The 20622-nt window shown below is 43.5% G+C and overlaps 1 protein-coding gene across 1 annotated transcript in view; it reads left to right on the top strand.

Moving 5' to 3' along the window:
* Window positions 1–8598: 8598 nt before the first annotated feature.
* EIF4EBP1 (eukaryotic translation initiation factor 4E binding protein 1) overlaps window positions 8599–20622 on the top strand; it is a 29325-nt gene continuing 17301 nt past the window's right edge. Inside the window, exon 1 of the mRNA XM_036753025.1 lies at window positions 8599–8859. Within this exon, the coding sequence (XP_036608920.1) occupies window positions 8715–8859 (145 nt within the window). The 5' untranslated portion in view covers window positions 8599–8714. The remainder of the gene's footprint in view (window positions 8860–20622) is intronic.

Raw genomic sequence — 20622 nt, 5'->3', positions numbered from 1 at the left:
CAAACTCATCATGTTCAAGACAACTAATTATCTTTCCCTTCTGAACTTTCCTATTTCTGTCAAGGGTATTATCCTTCTAGTCATCCAACTTTGGAGGCATCTTTAACTGTTCACCCTCCATCATCCCACCCAGTCAAAAAGTCACTAAATCTTGCCTCCATGTTCTACATCCACATCTCTTGAATCTGCCCCTTTCCTCCACTCACATGGCCACGAGCGCAAACTCTCATCACCCTCTGCTGAACTCAACAACTTTTGCCTCCTAGAATCCCTGGTTTTCTTCAAAACCCAGGTCAAATGCCACCTCCTACCTGAGGGCTTTCCTAAAAGTCCTAACTATTAGTGCCCCTCCCAATAAAAAATTACCTGCATTTTTTCTTTTTTTTCTGTTTTAAATAAATTTTAATTGGTCCCTTTTGGTTTTACATTTCCCAAAGAATCCTTCCTTTCTCCATCTCGCAGAGAGCTATCCCTTACAATAAAAAAAAGTTAAAAGAGGGAGGGAAAATCAAGTTTTTTTTTTCAAAAAAATGTATATACTTTCATGTGTACATGTTGTCTCTTCTGATAGAATGCAACATTTTCAATTTTGTCCTTGAATCCCCACACCTAGCACAGTGTCTGACATATAGTAGTAGTTTAATAAATGTTTATTGATTGGTTAAGCGATTTCATTGGCATAGGGAATTCCTGGTGAATGAATAATCACAACTCTCCTGAAATTTATCATCTCAGAAGGTTGCCTGGGGACACTGTGATCATGTGGTTGGTAGGTGTGGTGACCTCATCAGCTCCTATGGAGAAGAGAAGGAAAGAAGCAATTATTAATTTGCCTTTATCAAAAGTTTTTTTCTGCTTTATTGATATAATCATATTTTTTAAACTTTTATTATTATTATAATCAATTATGTTAATAGTTTTCCTTATGTTAAACCATCCCTGCATTCCGGGTATAAATCCCACTTGACCATAATGTATAATCTTTGTAATACATTGCTGCAATCTTTTAACTAGCATTTTCTTTAGGATTTTTGCATCAATATTCATTCATGAAATTTGCTTTATAATTTTCTTTCTCTATTTTTATTCTTCCTGGTTTAGGTATCAGTATCATATTTGTTTCATAAAAGAAGTTTGGTAGGACCCCTTCTTTGCCTATTATTCCAAATAATTTATTTAATATCGGAATTAGCTGGTCTTTAAATGTTTATAAAATTCACTTGCAAATGTCTGGTTCTGGTGCTTTTTTCTTAGGAAGTTCATTTATGGCTTGTTCAATTTCTTTTTTTCTAAAATATATCTACGTACATCTTCTATTTCCTCCTCTGCTAATATAGGCAATTTATATTTTTGTAAATATTCTTCCATTTCATTTAAACTGTTAAATTTATTGGCATATAATTGGACAAAGTAACTCCTTATAATTGCTTTAATTTCATTTTTGTTAGTAGTATAGTCATTCTTTTTATTTTTAATATTAGTGATTTGGTTTTCTTCCTTGTTTTTTTTTCCCAAATCAAATTAACCATTAGCTTGTCTGTTTTATCGTGAGGTTTTTTTTTTCATAAAACCAACTCCTAGTTTTATTTATTATTTCAATGGGTTTTTAATATTCAATTTTATTAATCTCACTTTAAATTTTTAGGATTTCCAATTTAGTGTTTAATTGGGGATTTTTAGTTTGTTTTTTTTTTCCTGGTTTTTATAATTGCATGCCCAATTCATCAGTCTGCTATTTCTCTATTTTACTGATGTAAGCCTTTAGAGATATAAATTTTCCTCTGATTACTGCTTTTGCTGTAATCCATAGGTTTTGCTATGTTGTCTCATTATTGTCATTCTTTAATGAAATTATTGATTGTTTCTATGATTTGTTCTTTAACCCACTCATTCTTTAAGATGAGGGTGTTTAATTTCCAATTAGTTTTTTAATCTATGCTTCTGTGGTTCCTTATTAAATATAATTTTTATTACATTGTGATCTGAAAAATATACTTTTAGTATTTCTGCTTTTCTCCTTTTAACTATAAAATTTTTATGTCCTAATATATGGTCAATCTTTGTAAAGGTACCATAAACTGCTGAGAAAAAGATATATTCCTTTCTATTCCCATTCAGTTCTCTCCAGATATCTATCATATCTAAAGTTCTTTTCACTTCCTTGACTTCTTCCTTGTTTATTTTTAGTTAGATTTATCTAGTTCTGAGAGGGGAAGAAAATGATTGAAGCAGGGAATGACAAATGTTGGTGGGGAAGCAGAATAATTGGGACAATAATTCACTGTTGGTGGAACTGTGAACTGATCCAACCATTTTGGAGAGCAATGTGGAATTATACCCAAAGAGTTATTAAACTGCCTATACCCTTTGACCCAGCAATACCACTAGTAGGTCTGTTTCCCAAGACGATCAGAGAAAAGTGAAAGTATGATGTTCTAAAATATTTATAGCAGCTCTCTTTGTGGTGGCAAAGAACTAGAAATTGCAGGGATGCCCATCAATTGGAGAATGGATGAACAAGTGGTGGTATATGATTGTGATGGAATACTACTGTGCTATAAGAAATGATGTGCTCAAGGATCTTAGAAAAAATGAATAGAATTGCACAAAATAATGAAGAGCAAAATGAGCAAGACCAAGAGAATGTTGTATACAGTAACAACAATATTGTTTTAAGAACAACTTTGGGGGAATAAACTATATTGTCTATTATAAATACTCAAATTAACTACAAAAAACATATGAAGATGCTTCCTTCAGAGAAAGAACTGATAAAGAGAAGTGTGTATGGAATGATTTTATATATATAAATAATTTATCATATATGTATCACATATGTATCTAACATATAACATATATGTATATATAATATATATGTATTTAATGCTAGCCATTTCTAGGGCAAGGTGGGGAGGGAAGAAAAAGAGGGTAAAAAAGAAAGTTATATGATAACTTATATTTTGAAGGGAATAACAAGTTGTACATAATAGATTTGCAGTTTCATGTACAATCATCTCTTTTTCCTATTCTATGTTACAGAAATGCTTGTTTTATTTCTTAAGTTCAGAATAAAATAAATAAATTTTTAAAAATTATTAGTTTGCCTACTATTTGCCAGGGACCTTACTAAGCTCTTTACAAATACCATCTCATTTGAACCTTACAACAATCCTAGGTGCTATGATTATCTTCATTTTACAGAGGAAGAAACTGAGACTTAGGAGAGGTTGTTACCCCTCCTGAGTCACACAGGGTTTGGGAGTTTGCAGTGGAATTTAAACCCAGGTCTTCCTCCGTCCAATCCAGCACTCCATTCATAGCACCAAGCTGCAGGCACAAAGAGCAGGAAGATAGCAGACCACACCCATTCCTCCATCCCTTCTCCCCCCCCCCACCCCCACTCCACACACACTCTGACTAGTCATTCCCACAGCCTGATCCCAAGGCTAGGAATCAGAAAGGGAGCACTATGAGAGCTAGACAAGTGCCGAGTAGGGAGGGGACTGAGACACTGGGAGTAACAAAGAAAACTCCTTAACTAAAGAAACTAAAAAGAAAAAGAAAAAACCACCAACATCTATCATCTGCCATCAGCCTTGTAAACAATTTTTCAAAGTCTCTGGCAAAGAAGATAAATGCCCAAGCACAAGACTGCACATAACCTTAAAAACAAATTAGAACTAGTTCAACCAAGACAATGTGCATAAGTTTTAAGAAGCACCCCTAGTTTTATCTGGGCATTACACTTGCTAATGAACAATTCATTTCAGTTATATAAGTAAGAGTCAAACAAATGAAGTCAGAGGGACTAGAAAGGGAGGACCAACTTTGTCAAGAAAATAACAGGATGAACCTTTTAAGAAAATAAAAAGGGGTGGGGGGTTGGGCTGCAGGGACTGCCTGTAGGGGGAACCCCTGCTCCACAATCAAGCTCATAGAACTACATTGGGAAAATTTGCTCCCAAAGGGAGGAGAGGGAATTGGATTCCCCTGGCACCTCCCACACGCTGGCACCTTCCTAGAAATGAATTCCAACCAGTCAACAGTTCTCATCACCACCTTCCATCTCCTTCCTTCTTTTTTGACTTGCCTAAATTCTTTCTCTTGTATGAACTTGATGGGAAGCAATTAGAAATGACACCTCCCTGTAGACAGGGTCCAGGACAGTGCCAGGCTTAGGAAATGTCAAATTTATCTTCTGAAATAGAAGTGGAGTTTCAGGTTCTGAATCACTCGCCCGGAGATCGAAGGCTGGATTCTAACATTAAAAGTTCATGTTTCTGTAGAGAAGTAAGGTTTATATCCTTACAACCCTATGTGGCCAGTAGTGCAAGTCTTAGACTACCATTTTAGAGATGAAAACACTGAGGTTCAAAGGTTTATTTTGCTTTTTGTTTTTTGGGCTTTTGCCTTTCTTTGTATCCTCAGATTTTGGCACAGGACCTGGCACATGGAGAACACTTAATAAATGTTTGTCAGTTGACTGACTGACAAAGCCTTTTAAGAGCCGGGCCAGGTCTCTCGACTCTGATTTCAACAGTCCTTCTGTTATATCACATAGCCCACTAGTCAGGTCTTGGCTACTGCCACACCACATATCCTTAAACAAGTCATTTAGGATTTTTCATATTGAGAGATAAGATCATTTAATGAAAAGAGTATTGAACTTCAAACCTGGGTTCTAGAAATACTGGGCAAATAATTTCCATTCTCTGAGGCTCAGCTACTTTATCCCAAGGAATGGGAGACATTGTCTTTTTAAGTCCAAGGAACATAGCAAATATTGCTAGCATTCAACATAATTCCTCACCCACATTCTTATTTTGGACCAGGATTTGGACTGAATACCAGCACCTTATTCCACCCCCATGAAAGCTGCCCACGTCCAATGTGCTCTCATCTTCTTCCCTCACCCCCACCCCATTGTTCCTCTCCCCACTTATCCTGTAGACTAGAGTCAATCCCTCCAACATAACCTACATCTCTCCCTTTTTGTCTATTCATAGGAACATCACTCTAATTCAGGACCTTATCACCTCAAACCTGGGCTGTAGCATAACCTTCTAATTGTTCTCCCCACTCCCAGTCTCCCCATTTCTGAAATCTTACATTCTTTCTTCTAACTGGTAGCACCATGCGGTGGAAAGAGGGCTGCAATGAAGGACCAGAGAAACCAGGGCTAGAATCCTGCCCCTCCCTCTGACTAACTGTGTGATCATGAGACCATTCAAACTTTCTGGATCTTGATGTGCTGATCTGTACAATAGAGATATTTCTGCCTGTAGTACTTTGCTTTCAAGGTTGTTGCAAGACTCAAAGGAGATGAGGTATATAAATTTCTTTGCAACCTTTGCAAAAATATTCAAGGAACTATGATTTCATTATCCTATGGAACTCCTTCCACCAAATGATAAAATATATTTGTGAAAGGGATTTTGTTTTTCTTACTTTCTCAACTGGAGTGAGAGTAGGAAGAAGAGAAAGTGGCTCTTCATCTGAAAAAAAATTTTTGAGTGATTTTTTTGTTCATGTTGATATCTCTTCTCTCCAATTCCTCCCTGCCCCTCATGCAGATATGGAGCAATGATTTCCCCCAATGAGGCAAGAATCCCACATCAATGTGCTTTCGAACTCAGGTTACATTCACCTAATATTTTTCCTACTTTATTTCTGCTTTCTATGATGTCTAAACTGCTTTCCCACTGCTATTGTCTCCTAGCCATTCAGAGCTAGACTATAGCTCTTGAAAGTGGTGATTCAGTGTACCTTGAAAGTGCTTCTTTCTGCAGCAGCTTCCAGTCGTCCACGTCTTCACAGAGGCAATGCTTGGAAATCCTGTTGTCATCTAGCCTCACACTTGTCCAGCCCATCAAAGCTGTTGAGACAAGCACTACTCCCAAGCCAAAAAGACTGGCTGCTCTCCAGGGCCTTGGTGGTGGTGATCCTTAATTCCCATTAATACTGTTAATCTCTCAAAAGCACTGGCTACCATCCATTAGTCAGCCTGGGCTGGTGAGCCAGTTTGGCTACTCTAAAATAATCACAGCCTCCTGGGCTTAAATTGGGCAGGACCAGATAAAATCTTATCTGGACTCCTTTTTTCTTTTCAGTTGAAACTAGAAGAAAGTCCTAGAAAACATGTCCTTCCATGACACAGATGCTGCTGTCTCTTTTTTGGAGTAGCATCTTATCATGGAAAGCTGGACTTTAGAGTTGGAGAACCTGTGACTAAGGCCTGGATCTGCCACTTCCTGGCTTTGTGAACTTCAGCAAACCAACTTAACTTCTCTGAGGCTCCATTTCTTCATCTGTAATATGAGGGACCAGATGACCTCTAGGGTCCCTCCAACATATAAATCCTGCAGTCTTATGACCTTTTAAAGGGCCATTCTAAGGCTAAAGGAGTACATTATGTAGCTTTAAGACCTATAGGAAGAAAAAAGAAGGAACATTATTTTTTACCCCAAAACATTAATTGAATATCTTTTTCTGCAGATGCTGTGAAGGTGTTCATAGAATCATGGATGATCAGAACCAAATGGACCTTTAGTGGCCATCTAGCCTATGGCTTTCATTTTTTAGGCAAGGGGCATGAGACCCAGAAAGGTAAAGTCATTTGCCCAATAGCATGCAAGGATGGATGGTATGGTTCTGGCTGGTGGAGAACCTGTTTTCTTGTTGTTAATTGTTAGGCCAAAATTGGCATAAGCAGCAAAGAACTGAGCCATACTTTGTTGCATCTCAGCCTCAGAGGCTGCATTGAGTGCATAATTATCTGTGAACAAAAGTTATGCACCAATTCCCCCTCACCCTCACCCCCATCCCCACTTTAGACTTGGCTTGTAGCCTTTTCAAGTGGGGTAGCTGATTTTGATGCCATTTTCATCTTCTTGAAGGAATCTGACAACACTGAAGAAAACATTTTGCTAAAAAGCATGGGACACACAGCCCTGCTTCTCTCCATTGGTGACTGGGAAAGTATAAGAGTATTGTCCACTATCCAGAACCCAAGTAAGCATGTCATCATGAAACTGACATACATTACTGATGAACTTGTCTGGGCAACCAAATTTTGCCATACACAAGCCCTCACAACTGACAGTATCAAGGGCCTTGGTCAGGTGGACGAATGTTGTGTACAGACCTTTGTTTTGTTCTTGGCATTTCTCCCGGAGTTGTCAAGCAGCAAACACCTTATCAACTATTCCCTGGCCCTTTCTGAAGCCACACTGGCTCTCAGGTAGATGACCATCTTTCAAGCGAAGGATCAGCCCACCAAGGAGGACTCTGGCAGGAATCTTGCCAACAGTGATGAGAGAGAGACCCTTCTGTGATGGTCACAGGAAAATCTATTTCCTTTACCTTTATATAGATGGACAACAGAGGCATCCTTGAACTCCTGGAGGATAACCTCCTCTTGTCATATCACCCAGAAAATTTCAATCAGCTTTTGTCTGAAAAGTGGACCCCCTGCCTTGTAAATCTCAGCCAGAATAGAATCAGCACCAGGTACTTTGCCACATTAGAGGAGCTGAATAGCATTCAAAAACTCTTCTTCAATTGGAAATTTGACTAGAGGACTGACTTTAACCTGAAGTATACTGGTCAATGGCTTCAGCATTGATTGAGGATGGTCTTTGAGAACAACATGGAAGTGTTCAGTCCATCTCTCCAGAATCATGTCCTTATCACTAATCAATGTGGTCCCATCAATACTGAATAGTTGAGATGCACCATAGGTCTTTGGCCCATAAATAGCCTTCAGGGCATCATAAAAGCGCTTTGGATTGTTACTGTCAGCATAAAACTGAATTTCATCTGCCATTTTACTGAGCGTACTGCTGAGTGTGTCCTTTGGGATTAACTAGTCTATAGATTCAGAATCACAGCATCTAGAGCTGGAAGGGATCTCAGAGACCATCTCTTCAACCCATACCCAGACAAGCTTCCACCTGTCTACATGCCCTGTTGAAACCCTCAAGAATGACACTCACCACACGTACCAAGAAGCTTCCCCCCTTGTGCGGGCTGTAAGCAAGCCCAACCAATGAGAGAGCAGGAGGGCGGTGTTACGCGCCCACAGCCTTCTGGGAGACGTAGTCCGCGGAGATTTCCAACACCTCCCCGATGAGCGAGGGTCTCTTGGCCCAAAGCATTGTGGGAAATGCAGTTCTTCGGGTGCTGCTCTAAAGCGTTTGCTCTCGGAGCCCCGTCTGCGCTGGGGAGGTTAGCCCTGGAGGTTATCAACACGCGCTTTCAAAAGGAGGAAATTGAAGTGGGGAGAAGAGATTTCTTCCCCCACGTGCGGCCCACTGCAGAGTCGGGGGGAGCTGTGCCAGTAGCCGTGGCGCTGCGGGATCCCAGCCAGATCTCGATTCCCCTGGGAGCCTCGCCGGGGTTGCTCAGAGCTCCAGAGGCGCGCGGAGCACACGTCGGGGACGGCTTCAAGCTAGCAGTTCCCCTCCCTGCCGGCGCGGTCCCCGTGGACGAGGCTGCAGCCCCGAAGGCGCGGCGCGAGCGTCTCTAGTGCCGCCACCTCCCTGGGCAGCCTGGGCATCTAGCGGTTCGGGATGGGAGGCGGGGGTGAGAACTACAAGTCCCGAGGGGCTGCCGAGCCGCGGCGGCGGAAGGGGCGGTCTGGGGGCGGAACGGGGCGTGGGCGCGAAGCTGGGACCGCTGCACCCGGGGTCCGTGGCTGCAGCGAGGCCGAGACCATGTCTGCGGGCGGGAGCTGCGGCCAGACGCCGAGCCGGGCCATCCCGGCCACCCGTCGGGTGGTGCTCAGCGACGGTGCGCAGCTGCCGCCTGGGGATTACAGCACCACTCCGGGAGGCACGCTCTTCAGCACCACCCCCGGAGGTATCGTGGGGGGCGCCCGAGGGCTGGGGGTCTGCGGAGTGCAGACACGGGGAAGGGGCGGGGGGACCACGCAAGAGGAAGGGCACCCGCCCGAGCGGAGCTGGGCACGCTAGGACTGGAGGGGGGGGTGGGTTGACTCAGAGGAAAGGACAAGTGGAAGCCCAGACTGACGGCACGTGGAGAGCTCGGGATCCTCGAGGAGGCAGCTGGAGCGCGTGCCTTAGGGGGCACTTAGGGGAGGGGGTCAGCACCTGGTGCATACCGCGAAACCTTTGCCTCTGGTTTACAAACAACAAGTCCAGCCTCTTTCCACTGCCACCACCATCACCACTTCCCAGCTCCCCACGGACTAGAGAGACAAAGAGCTCTTCCCCTAACTCGAATCCTAGCGCCATTCTCGCCCCTCACCCATCACTGGGCATTGCCATGCTGGCGAACGGTGCAGTTGATGTGATCCTATAGACACTGTGCCCGGCGACCCTTTGCACAGACATCCCTAGGGAAGACTGAGGCCAGAGCAGGGCACTAAATTCTTCCTTCTTTCACTACCCCCGCCATCCCGAAATCGCTCTCCCGAGGGATTTTAGGGGGTGGGTGAAAGGTACCCCTGTTTCCCTGCCCTCTCTGTATGGGAGGGGCCGCACACCGAACCGCGGCCGGAGGACCTGGTGGTATTTGGTATTAACCCAGAACCCTCCATGCGGCCAAGCCAGGTTTTAAAAGCTAGTAGGTTCGGTTGGCTGGGAGGTGGCCGAAGGGGAGAGTTTGTTTGACTTGCCAGTAAAAATCCTGAGTGGCCTAGAAGGAAGTTGAGCTTGGCACATGGCAGGGAAGGCGGGAGGGGGGCCAGTGCAGGGTTTTCCTCTGGTACACAGCATTCCCATGAAGCCCCAGGGAGCTCTGTGTGGAGAAGCTGATGAAACCTGCATTCGAGTTTGCATGATGAAACTTCTCCCCGTGGCTCACCACCTCCCCTCCCCTCCGCTCTAATCTCTTTTCTCCCATCTCCTTTTGCCCCTTGCCATGCTTTTTACCTCTCCTCTCTTTCCAGTCAGTACCTGGGATAAAACAAAACAAAACAAAAACACCCAGCAATTCCTCTGCTTAAAGGTGGGGCAAAAGGTCTTAATTCAGAAAACCGACCCCAGACTGGAGGAAAGTAGGACAGAGATGGGGCAGGGATTGGGGCTAGGGTGGGAGAAGGGCTTGTGAATGCGGGGGTATTATCTACTGGCCTGCCCCTCTGGGGCCACATGTTTATTTTCTCAGGCAGAGACTTGCAGCTGCCAGTCCTTCCACATTAGCATTTGGCCCAAGTTGGGCACCCAGTAGACCCGATCCTGAACACAGGAATCCTGAAATATTAGAAGAGGGAAGAAATCTTAAAGAGGTGATGTAATCTAACCTCTTTATTTTCACAAGTGAGGGAACTGAGGCCCAGGGTTAAAAGTGAGTTCCTATGGTCAGATGAAAAATCCCTTTGTTCTATCCAGATTTCCTGGAGAGAATGCCATATTATATGGCCTTTTAGACTCAGAGAGTACTTCTCTTACTACCACATTGTAAGATTGGTAGACTATTACCTCCAGTTTACAGATAAGAAACCTGAAGCTCAGAGCCTCAGACTATATTGGTCTTTAGGTCACTTCCAATGGTGAAATTCAGTGAAAAGTCATTTACTCCAGTCACACGGCTAGACTCTGAACCCACACCTTCCAGCTCCAAGACCAGGGCCCATTCCTGTCTGCCAGGTGACTGTGAAGACGCACTAGGCAAATCTCTTCCTTACACTTAGTTTTGAAAAAGCTGTTCCCTTTGCCACGCATCTCAGTGACTTGTATTTACCCTCTTTTTTGAAGAACTTTTGTTTCCTCATTTTTAAAATGACAGTGTTGGATTAGCTGTTCTTTCCAGCCCTCCCTTTCTGTGTGTCATCTTCCCTTATTAGACTAAGCACCTTGAGGCAGGGATCTGTCTTTGGTTTTGTTTGTATTTGTTTCCCAGAACTGAACACAGTGCCTGGCATATAGTAAGCACTTAATAAATGCTTGTTTCCTGCCTTCCCTAAATCTATGTCCACTTAGGGACATGCCTGAGACTGTTGAATTGAGCCCTGTGGCCCCTTTGGACACAATTATAAGTTAACTAGCCACCTGTGGGTGACCAGCCTGTAGCCTTTGTTTGCTTGGATGAAACCAGCTGCCCTGAGACTTAATAAGAAACATCAACCTGGTAAGTGGGACTTCAGGCCAGATGGTACGGCACATACTTGTAATCCCTACTCTTGGTGGCTTGTTTGAGGTCAGGAATTCAGAGCTCCAGTGGGCTATCTTGTCATCCCATCTCTCCTTCCCTCTGCCCACCCCACCAAGGCTTCACAAAACACATCCCCAGTTCTTTCAGTTGGTCCTTATAGGACATGGACTTAAGGTCCTTTACTGTTTTAGTTAGGTTAGCTAGGTGGCACAGTGCATAGAGACAGAAAGACCTGGGTTCAAATGTGGCATCAGACAGTTCTTAGCTGTGTGACCCTGCGACCTTGAAGTCACCTCACCCTGTTTGCCTCTGTTTCCTCATCTGTAAAATGAGCTGGAAGAGGAAATGGCAAACTGCCCCAGTATCTTTGCCAAGGAAACCCCAAATGGGGTTACAAAAAGTCAGACGTGACTGATTAACTAAAACAGCAACAAAGCCAACCATATGTCCAAACTGTGGCAGACACCAGTATGGTGAGCCCCTGTGAATGGGGGGGCTGAGTGCCCCCCCCCCCCAAGCTTCATGAGAAGAAGCACAACAGTCCAGGTGGGAAATGCTGATCAAAGTCCAGCAGCAGTGGAATCAGCCTTTACTTCTATCCTAGGAGAGAACGGGAGATCCAGCCTCTGAAAAAAACGGGTTACTTCCTCTTCCTGTGTTCCTTTGGGCAGTGAAGAAGTTCATGCTTGGGGCCCCCATGTTAACTTCTTCCTTCCTTAAGTTGACCAACATTTATTAAGGGCTTACTCTGAACCAGACACTGGGGAGAAGGAGAAAGGCAGAAACTACCCTGCCCTCAAGGAACTTAAATTCAGGGGGCATACACTACATCTAAATGATGTAAGATATATACAGAGGAATTGGAAAGCCATGGGGTGGGGGGGCGGTGAGGAATCAATCCAACAGCTGGAGAGAAGTAAGACCTGAGCTGAGTCTTCAAGGAGGCCTTGGAGACTGAGGTGGGGAACACTTCAGGCATGGGGATGGAGGGTCTTGGTGAGAGAGCAGCAAATCAGCTCCCGATGCTGGATCATAGTCTAGGAAAACTGGAAAGGTAAAAAGGGGCCACATTATGAAGAGCTTTAAATGCAAATGCCACTTCTAGTTAGGAAGCCCTGAATTCAAATCCTGCCTCAGCACTTCCTAACTTTGTGACCCAGGCCCAGTCATTTGACCTCTCTCAGCCTCAGTTTTCTGGTCTGTTAAATGAAGATTTTTTTTTTTTTAAATAAAATGGGTAGGGCAATTAGGTGACAAAGTGGTTAGCTGGGGCCTAAAGTTAGGAAGACTCATCTTTCTGAGTTCAAATCTGGCCTTAGACCCTTACTAGCTGTATGACCCTGGGCTGGACAAGTCACTTAACCCTGTCTGCCTCAGTTTCCTCATCTGTCAAAGAAGCTGGAGAAGGAAATGGCAAACCCCTCCAGTGCTTTGCCAAGAAAACCCCAAATGTTGTCATGAGGAGTTGGACACAACTAAACAACCAAAATGGGGGCCTTTACAGGGGTTTTTGTGAGGATCACAAATGAGTTAGCCTATGTAAAATGTGTAGCAAACCTTAAAGCACTTTGTAAATGCTAGTTACCAGAAGACTTTATATTTTATCCTGAAAATCTGCATTTGGAGTAGAGAAGGGGCTGCTTTACTGGATCGTGAGTTCTCCCTCCAGAGCAACTGAGGAAGGAAAAGAAGACAAGGACCCTCAGAAGGCGAGCTTCTCCTAGGTGTCCATTTGCTCAGTGCCCTCCCATAGGCAGAGTCCCCTTCCCCCCCAACCCCAGGCAAGTCAGACCAGGCTTTCACCTGCCAGAACCAATAGATGTGATAGGAATCTATCCACTAGCTTCCTGACTTCCCTCATCCTCACCCACTTTCCTTTCCCCCAAAATGTTCACCCCTTGTCCCCAGGGCCCTTTTTTAGCTTTAGGGAATTTGATGGAATTAAGAGCAAGTTGCATCTGGACAGTGTTTCTGCCCTGGGTGACTTTTATTTCTTTCAGCTTTTTTTGTGGGGGGGAGAGACTATAAAAGAATTTGGAGCTGGACTGAACATCTAGTCCACCCTCCCACTGGGGTCTCCACTTAATCCTGGCCACGGATTTGATTCACCACAGGTAATCTTGGAGCTGTGTTAGGGGCAGGTAATGAATCTATCCAGATAAGCTGGCTCTGCACACGGTACCTTGCATCCGAGTACCTTCTCTCAAGGACCAGATTTTCTGCTGGGGCCATTATTGGGAGCCCCACGGGGTGGAGAAGGCTGAGGTTCCTGAAGGAGAGCCGTTGGAGTGAAGTGTCCTTGGAGAAGAGGCAGTGTGGTACTGAGCAAAGAGAGCGAGCTTTGGATTCAGGACCTAGGTTCAAACCATGACTTTGCCCCCTGAACATCTGTGTGAACTGTTGAACCTTGAATTTCCTTTATTAGAAGAGGTGGTTAGATGATGATGATTGTAACAATAACATCTGAACATTTATATAACACTTTAAGGTTTGCAAAGCACTTTACAGATTGTCTCATTTGATCTCCACAGTGACCCTTAGAAGTTATTATCCCCACTTCATAAATGAGGAAACTGAGGCCAGCAGAATTTAAGTACCTTGCCCGGGGTCACAGAGCTAGAAAGTGTCTGAGGCTGGATTTGAACTCAGGTCTTCCTGACTCTAGGCTTAGCACTCCCTAACTGCCTCTCGAAGGAACCAGATGACTTAAGGTCCTTCCTTTCCATCTCTCCCTCCCCCCCTCCCTCCCTCTCTGTCTCTCTCCATCTCTCTCTGTCTCTCTCCATCTCTCTCTCTCTCTCTCCATCTCTCTCTCTCTCTCTCTCTCCCCCCCCCCCCTCTCCCTCTCCCCCCTCCTCCTCTTCCTCACCCCCCATCAGAAAATCAGGCAGGAAAGATGATTCTCAGGGGGTGTAGCTCAAAGTTAGGGATCCTCCAGTCAAATATTTCAAGAGGAAATGACTTTAATTTTTTCATTTCCAAAAGGATTGTAAAGTAAAGATAGCTAGCTCCTCCCTTACCACGTGGGAACACGTAGGTATTTTATCTTCCTAGAGAAAAGAGGCAGCTGTTAGGAGCTATCTTCCTAGTAGTGGCCATAGTCTGGCTTCCCCGGCAGACTGGAGCCACTTTGATCATTAGCCTGAAACAGACTGAGTCACCTGATATCTTTCAGTGACATTCCAAGGGAAGTTTAGAAGTTTTAGCTATGGTGGATTTTGTATTAAATATTCATTTATTTTTAAAGCCTTGATTGATAAATTTAACAGCAGCTAAAGATTACATTGGGTAGAGAGCGCTAGACCCGGAGTCAGAAAGACATGTCCAAATTTGGCCTCCAACATCAGTTGTGAGACCCTAGATGAGTCGTTAAATGTATATGTGTCTCAGTTTCCTTATTTGTAAAGTGGCAATGGTCATAGCACCCACCTCCCAGGGTCGTTTTGAGGATCAAATGAGATCATATTTGTTTAGTGCTCTAAAAATGCTAGCTTCCAGTGCCCCTTGTTCAGCTGACAGCCTTTGAATAAGACAGGAACTATGCTTTTCCACAGCTCCCCTTTCCAGGTTAGTCTCCTAGACCTTACAGATGCAGTGTCAGCTTGGAATCTGGAGAGTGACTTAATGTCCCCAAGGCTCAGTTTCTAGGTCACAGGATTATAAACTCCTTGAGGGAAGGGACTGTCTTTTGCCTCTTTTATCCCCAACACTTAGCCGAGTTCTTGGCACACAGTAGGTGCTTGACACGTTTTTTGGTTACATCTGTTAAACAGGAACGATAACACTTTTTCAGGCTGGCAAAGTGGAGAGGGAGCTGGATTGGAGTCAGGAAAACCAGGAGTTCACGTCCTGCTTTTGACACGCTGGCTCTGTGACCCCTGACCAGGCACTTTATACTTTGCAGAACAGCTTTTCATCTGCATTGGTTGAGATTTTTCTTCACCAGTGAAATCAAAAGTCCACACACACAACACACACCACCCCCCAGGTCCTAGAGTTCTAGTGGAAAAGAATCTCCATAAATGTGAAGTTTTTAGGTGAGAATTGTGGGTGGTAAGTATTCCTAGGCTCTATACCCAACAATATTCATCATCAACGATTCGCTAAAGTCCTCCTCTTTCGTATCCCATATAAGAAATGCTGGATTCTAAAGAGCAGGCCAGGGGTACATAAGCTCTGGCGGATTGTACCAGACTAGGGAGATGTGGAGTACAATCTGTCTCCTCAGTGGGGATCATGAGCAAAAGGCTGAACAGCAGGTAATTTTTTTTTAACCACAAAAAGTCATATAACCATGCAGTAAGGCATGTAGGAATTTGAATTTTTGGTGTACTCAGCTCAAACTTAGATGAACTCATAGCACTTTGGGGGCTATTCAAGGATAATCGTTCGTGTGGAACTGGCCAGCATTGGCATTGGTAAAATCTCTTGAATTAAACAAACTTAAAGTCTGCCTGAGAGGCTTGCCTTGGAGAGGTCTCTTAATAAGTAGCTGTGGAACAAGATGTTGCTTTGAAGACAATTGGAGGATTGTCCTTACGCAGAACACAAGACAGTGTTCCAAGCTGTCCCTCACAGTATAGAGACTGTGCCCCGTTGCAGAATGCAAGTTAGGAAAGAAAAATCTTGTGAAATATTCTTCCAGTAAACCAGAGCAAAGGCAAAGGAAGGGCTTCTCTTACCCACAGGGTGGACGTCTGCCTCCCTAGCCATAGTAACACTGACCAGCTATGTAGTCCTTTGCAGACAGAAGGGACTAAAGAGCCTGCTTCATAACTGTATTTCCATATAATTTTTTTTGTAATTCCACATATTTGATGCATTAAAGAACATGATTCTGAGAAAGGGCCCATAGGCCAGACTACCAGAGCGGCCCATGACACCATGAAGGTTAAGAACCCCTGCCTTACATTACCTTAGATGTTTAGCCTCTACCCTGGGAACCTTCCATGAATACAAGTTTGTTTAGAAGGACTGCTTAATTCACTAGGGGCCTTGTTAGCCATTTAAGGTGGGGATGGTATTTATTGAGAACTCCCTATGTGCCTTACAGAGAAACTTTTCAAGCAAGAGAATTAATTCTCTCAGCTCAGTATCTAGTGAGGAAGAGGCAATATGTCAATTGGGGGAGGGGGTAGCAATCAGGGTTAAGTGACTTGCCCAGGGTCACACAGCTAGTAAGTGTCAAGTGTCTGAAACCTGATTTGAACTCAGGTCCTGACTCCAGGGCTGGTACTCTATCCACTGCACCACCTAGCTGCCCCAGCTTTTTTTTTTTTCTTTTTAAAAGTACCTAATAATAGGCAGCTAGGTGGCACAGAGGATAGAGTGGCAGGCCTGGAGACAGGAAGACTCATCTTTCTGAGTTCAAATCTGTCCTCAGGCACTTACTAGCTGTGTGACCCTGGGCAAGTCACTTAACCCAGTTTGCCTCTGTTTCCTCATCTGTCAGATAACCTAGAGAAGAAAATAGCAAAGTAGCTGCAGTATCTTTGCCAAGAAAACGCCAAATGGGATGACAGAGTCAGATGGGACTGAACAACAACGGCCAGCATTTATATAGCACTTTAAGATTTGCAGAGCACTTAAGTATTATTTTATCCTCACAACAGCCGTGAGAGACAGGTGCCATTCCCACTTTACAAGCTGATAAAACAGTACATATACATACTGTTACATAGTGCATAATGCCTTAAGCATTCAGGCTATGCTAATATTTTTGAGATCCCTTCCAACTCTCAATCTGTGATACTTTTTGCAGATAAGGAAATTGAGGGATATATAGAAATTAAGCAGTTTGCCCAAATTCACACATGTGGGGAGTGGCCAAGCCAGGTTTCAAACCCAGGTCTTGTAATTCCTAATCCAGTGTTCATTATACTTCAGCACGGATATTTAAATTAGTATGTTCCCCTTCAACACTTGGAATGACCAAACACTGAGAAGTGATTCTTTCTTATATTGATAACCAATTATTGAATTAAGACTAAGGTTTTTCCCCTTTTCTATTCCCTCATTTGGAAGTCAGCCCCTTTTGGTCTTTCAGACAGCCTTTGAAGTGCAGGTCTGTTAATGAGAGGGTCAGATCTGATGAAAAGGCAAAGAAATTCTAGTTTAGGTCTATTGGTGAATTCTAGCCCATTGTGTTTTAGTCAGACCTGTCTGGGTAGAAGTGGATTCCCCCTTTTGTCTAGATTACCCCAGACTGGGGTGATCTGGGTATAGATAAGTCTCTTTGTCCAAGACTGAGTGATCAGAGTCACGTCCCTCAGACCCTCGTTAGAATAAGCCCACCTCTCATTATAATATTCATTCTCTCATTTACTTGTTAAGCAATCAGAGTTGATTTCCACCCTTGGGAAAACCCACTCTTCCAAGGACATGTAAGTGTTGAGTTGGTTCCATGAGGGGTCTTTGGTTTATGAGAGGTGGCCAAATGACCATCCTTTTATTAATTACTTGCTAGCATAGTTAATAAAATGATTAATTACCCAGAAACTATGTCTCTTGAGCTTTTTATATACCACACAAGAAAATTCTCCTTGTGCAACTTCTCCCAGGGGCTGGGGCATGTTCTTTGGAAATCACAGTGGTGGCCAATCTTTGTCCTTTTGGTAAGTGGAATTTAATTTTCAAAAGACATTCCAAACCCAATGAATAAATGAGGTGATTAAGAGATGGCTTAGCAAAGCAACTTGGAGTCCAGAAGACTTGGCTTCTGAAACTCTAACTGGCAAATAGCCTCACCTCTCTGAGGGTCTGAGCCAAACAATCGTTGTCGTGTGTTTAAGTTGTGAGATTCTCTGTGAGGAGGGCTTTTATAAGTATCAATTATTATCATCGTTGAAGTAGGTAATAGTACATAGTCCGTTTGGTTTTCGTTTATGGCATGGCTTTCGGTTCAGCAAACATTTCTTAATCCTGAACTCTCTTTGAAAGTTAATTCCCAAAGAAGGGTTCCAAGAACATTTTGAACAAGAGTGGTTTCGGGCAACCACAAGAAGACATATTTATGAAGCTGCTACTGTGTGCCAGGCACTGTGCTAAAGACAAAAGCAGGCCAGTCCCTGCCCTAAGGGAATTTACATTCTACTGGGAATACAAGCTTACATTTCTCCAGTTGTAGGGCCTCCCATTTTGCTGACTCCGAAGAATACTTACTTAGATGGGGGAGTTCTGGTGCTTTTGTTGAGAAGTCTGGGGAAGGCAGTGTGTGGCACACTGACAAGAGGGCTGCACCTGGAATCTCGGACCTCAGTTCAAATCCTCGCTCCCACCAGTTTCTCCCTGGGTGACCTTGAAGAAGAGACTATTTCAATTCTCTGGGTCTGTTTCCTAGCCTATAAAATGAAGGGCCTAACAGTTGTAGATGACCCCTAAGCTCTCAATCGGTGGTCTTATATTGGGGAAAATGCTACATAATGAGAGGAAGGGGAATCAGGGAGGGAAAGAAGGTACCAGCAGGAGCAAGACAGCTGGTATGGGAATAGACTAGACTGGAGAAACCTAAAGTGGAGAAAGTGGTGTGGATGGTGTTTCCATGGCAGTTACAGGGAGGTTTTTCCCTAGTTAGGGAGCGGGCCTCTGGGTAGGAAGGCTACAGGTATGGAGGCAAGTTAGGCCAGTGGGGAGGAGCCAGATCAGTCATACTTTTGATTTATTTCTTGTCATACTGAGTGAATAAATGAAATAACATTTAAGAGGCCCTGCATTTTAGTGTGCTAAGCACTATGCTAAGTGCTGGTTATGCAGATATAAAAGAAAGTTAGGGCCTTCCAAGAGCTTATATTCTAATAAGAGGGAACAAAACACAGTAAAGTAATAGATGTGGTCCTGGGCAACTTGCTTCACCTTTTATTTTCCCAAGAAATTCTTCAGGTTTTATATCTCAAAACAGTTGCTAATCTGCATTGATAGAGGGAGTTTCCTCCCTGGGAGTTATGGGGCAGGTAAGTGGGGGGAAGTTGAGACACCCTTCTAAGAATAGTGGCCTCGTTGCTTCATTTTGTCCTGTCTATAGAAGGTGACAGGTTTGATGCTGACAAGAGAGCTGATTGAATAGGAGATATGTGTAATGAAACTTTTTGGTCTCAGGGCATCATTTTTCTTCTCTGAAAGCCATTATTTCCACAATGAAAGAATAGAAATTTTCTCCCTTTATCCCATCTCCCCTTCCCACCACGTTTTTACAGGTAAGGGAAAAATTATTTCATTAGTAACTCAGCAAGACAGTGGCAGTGCCCAGGACAGAACTTGGTCTTCTTCATGTCCTTCCAGGACAGTGTCTCAGGATGAAACACTCCTGACTTAGCAGGCAGAGATCAGAAACACCCTGGCATTCCTGTAGCTAAAGCTGTCTGGGTACAGAATTCCTTTTGTTGGAGCCGTTACATCTGACATTTGCAGACCAATAATAGTAAAGAAAAATAATGGCATTCATAAGCCCTTGAAGGCTTGCACAGCACTTTCTATAGTATGTAATGTTTTAAGCTATTCAAACTGTGCTCATACTTTTGGGACACTATATATACTCTCTTGAGCTTTTTAACAGATGTTACAGATCTTTTCTCCATTTTCACTGATGGGGAAGCTGAGGCTTGGAGACACTTGCCTATGGTCACATAGGTACTTCATTATTGGAAACAGGATTTGAATCCAAGTCTTCCAGGCTCCAGGTCCAGCACTCTTATCCACTTCCCTCTGGGGACAAAGGGCCTTTTCTACTCTGGATAAAACTGTCTATTGAAAGCCCAAGTGGCTCATTGTTCAATCTGGAGGACTTAGCCCAAGGTATCCCACTTGACCAGCCTTTCAATCCTTACTCTTCTCTTAGCCTGGACCAACAGTTCTTAACCTTTTTTTGTGTTATGGATCCTATCTCAGAATAATTTTTTAATTAATAATTGGAGGAAATGATAAATGTCAGTTAGAGGTTAGGGGAAAATTAAGATATTTTTTTTCCCATCCAAATTAATGGAACAGATGAAAACCAAGGGGTCTGTAACTCAGGTAAATAATCCCTCATCTGGATGAAGAGGTAGAAAAAGAGCCTTATTTGGGGGTAATATATTGTCAATCGCATCCCATTCTGATGGCCTGACAATATGGCTTAATAATAACTAACATTTACACAACGTTTACTGTATGTCAGGCACCATGCTAAGCGCTTTACAATTATTATCCCATTTGATCCTCACCAAAAACCCTGGGGGATAGGTGCTGTTATTACCCCATCTTCAGTAGAGAAAACTGAGGCAGAGAGATTAAGTGACTTGCCCAAGGTCACACAGCTGGGAAGTTTCTGAAGTAGGATTTGAACAAGAGAGCTTCATTTTTTATGTGGCCTCCATTTGAATTCGTTCCCATGGGCAGTGGGAATTTATCTGTGGGGCGGGAAGCTGTACTCTGATGTCTTTGAGGGCATGAAAGTAACTATGGAATCTCAAAGGCTATACCTTTCATTTTTTATTTTCAACAAGCCTATGTGTTGTTATCATTTGTGTGTGT

The sequence above is a fragment of the Trichosurus vulpecula genome, chromosome 3 (assembly GCF_011100635.1).
Source record: "Trichosurus vulpecula isolate mTriVul1 chromosome 3, mTriVul1.pri, whole genome shotgun sequence".
NCBI classification, from domain to species: Eukaryota; Metazoa; Chordata; class Mammalia; order Diprotodontia; family Phalangeridae; genus Trichosurus; species Trichosurus vulpecula.
Note: the sequence above shows the minus strand (reverse complement) of the source record. Positions and strands in the feature narration are given on the sequence as shown.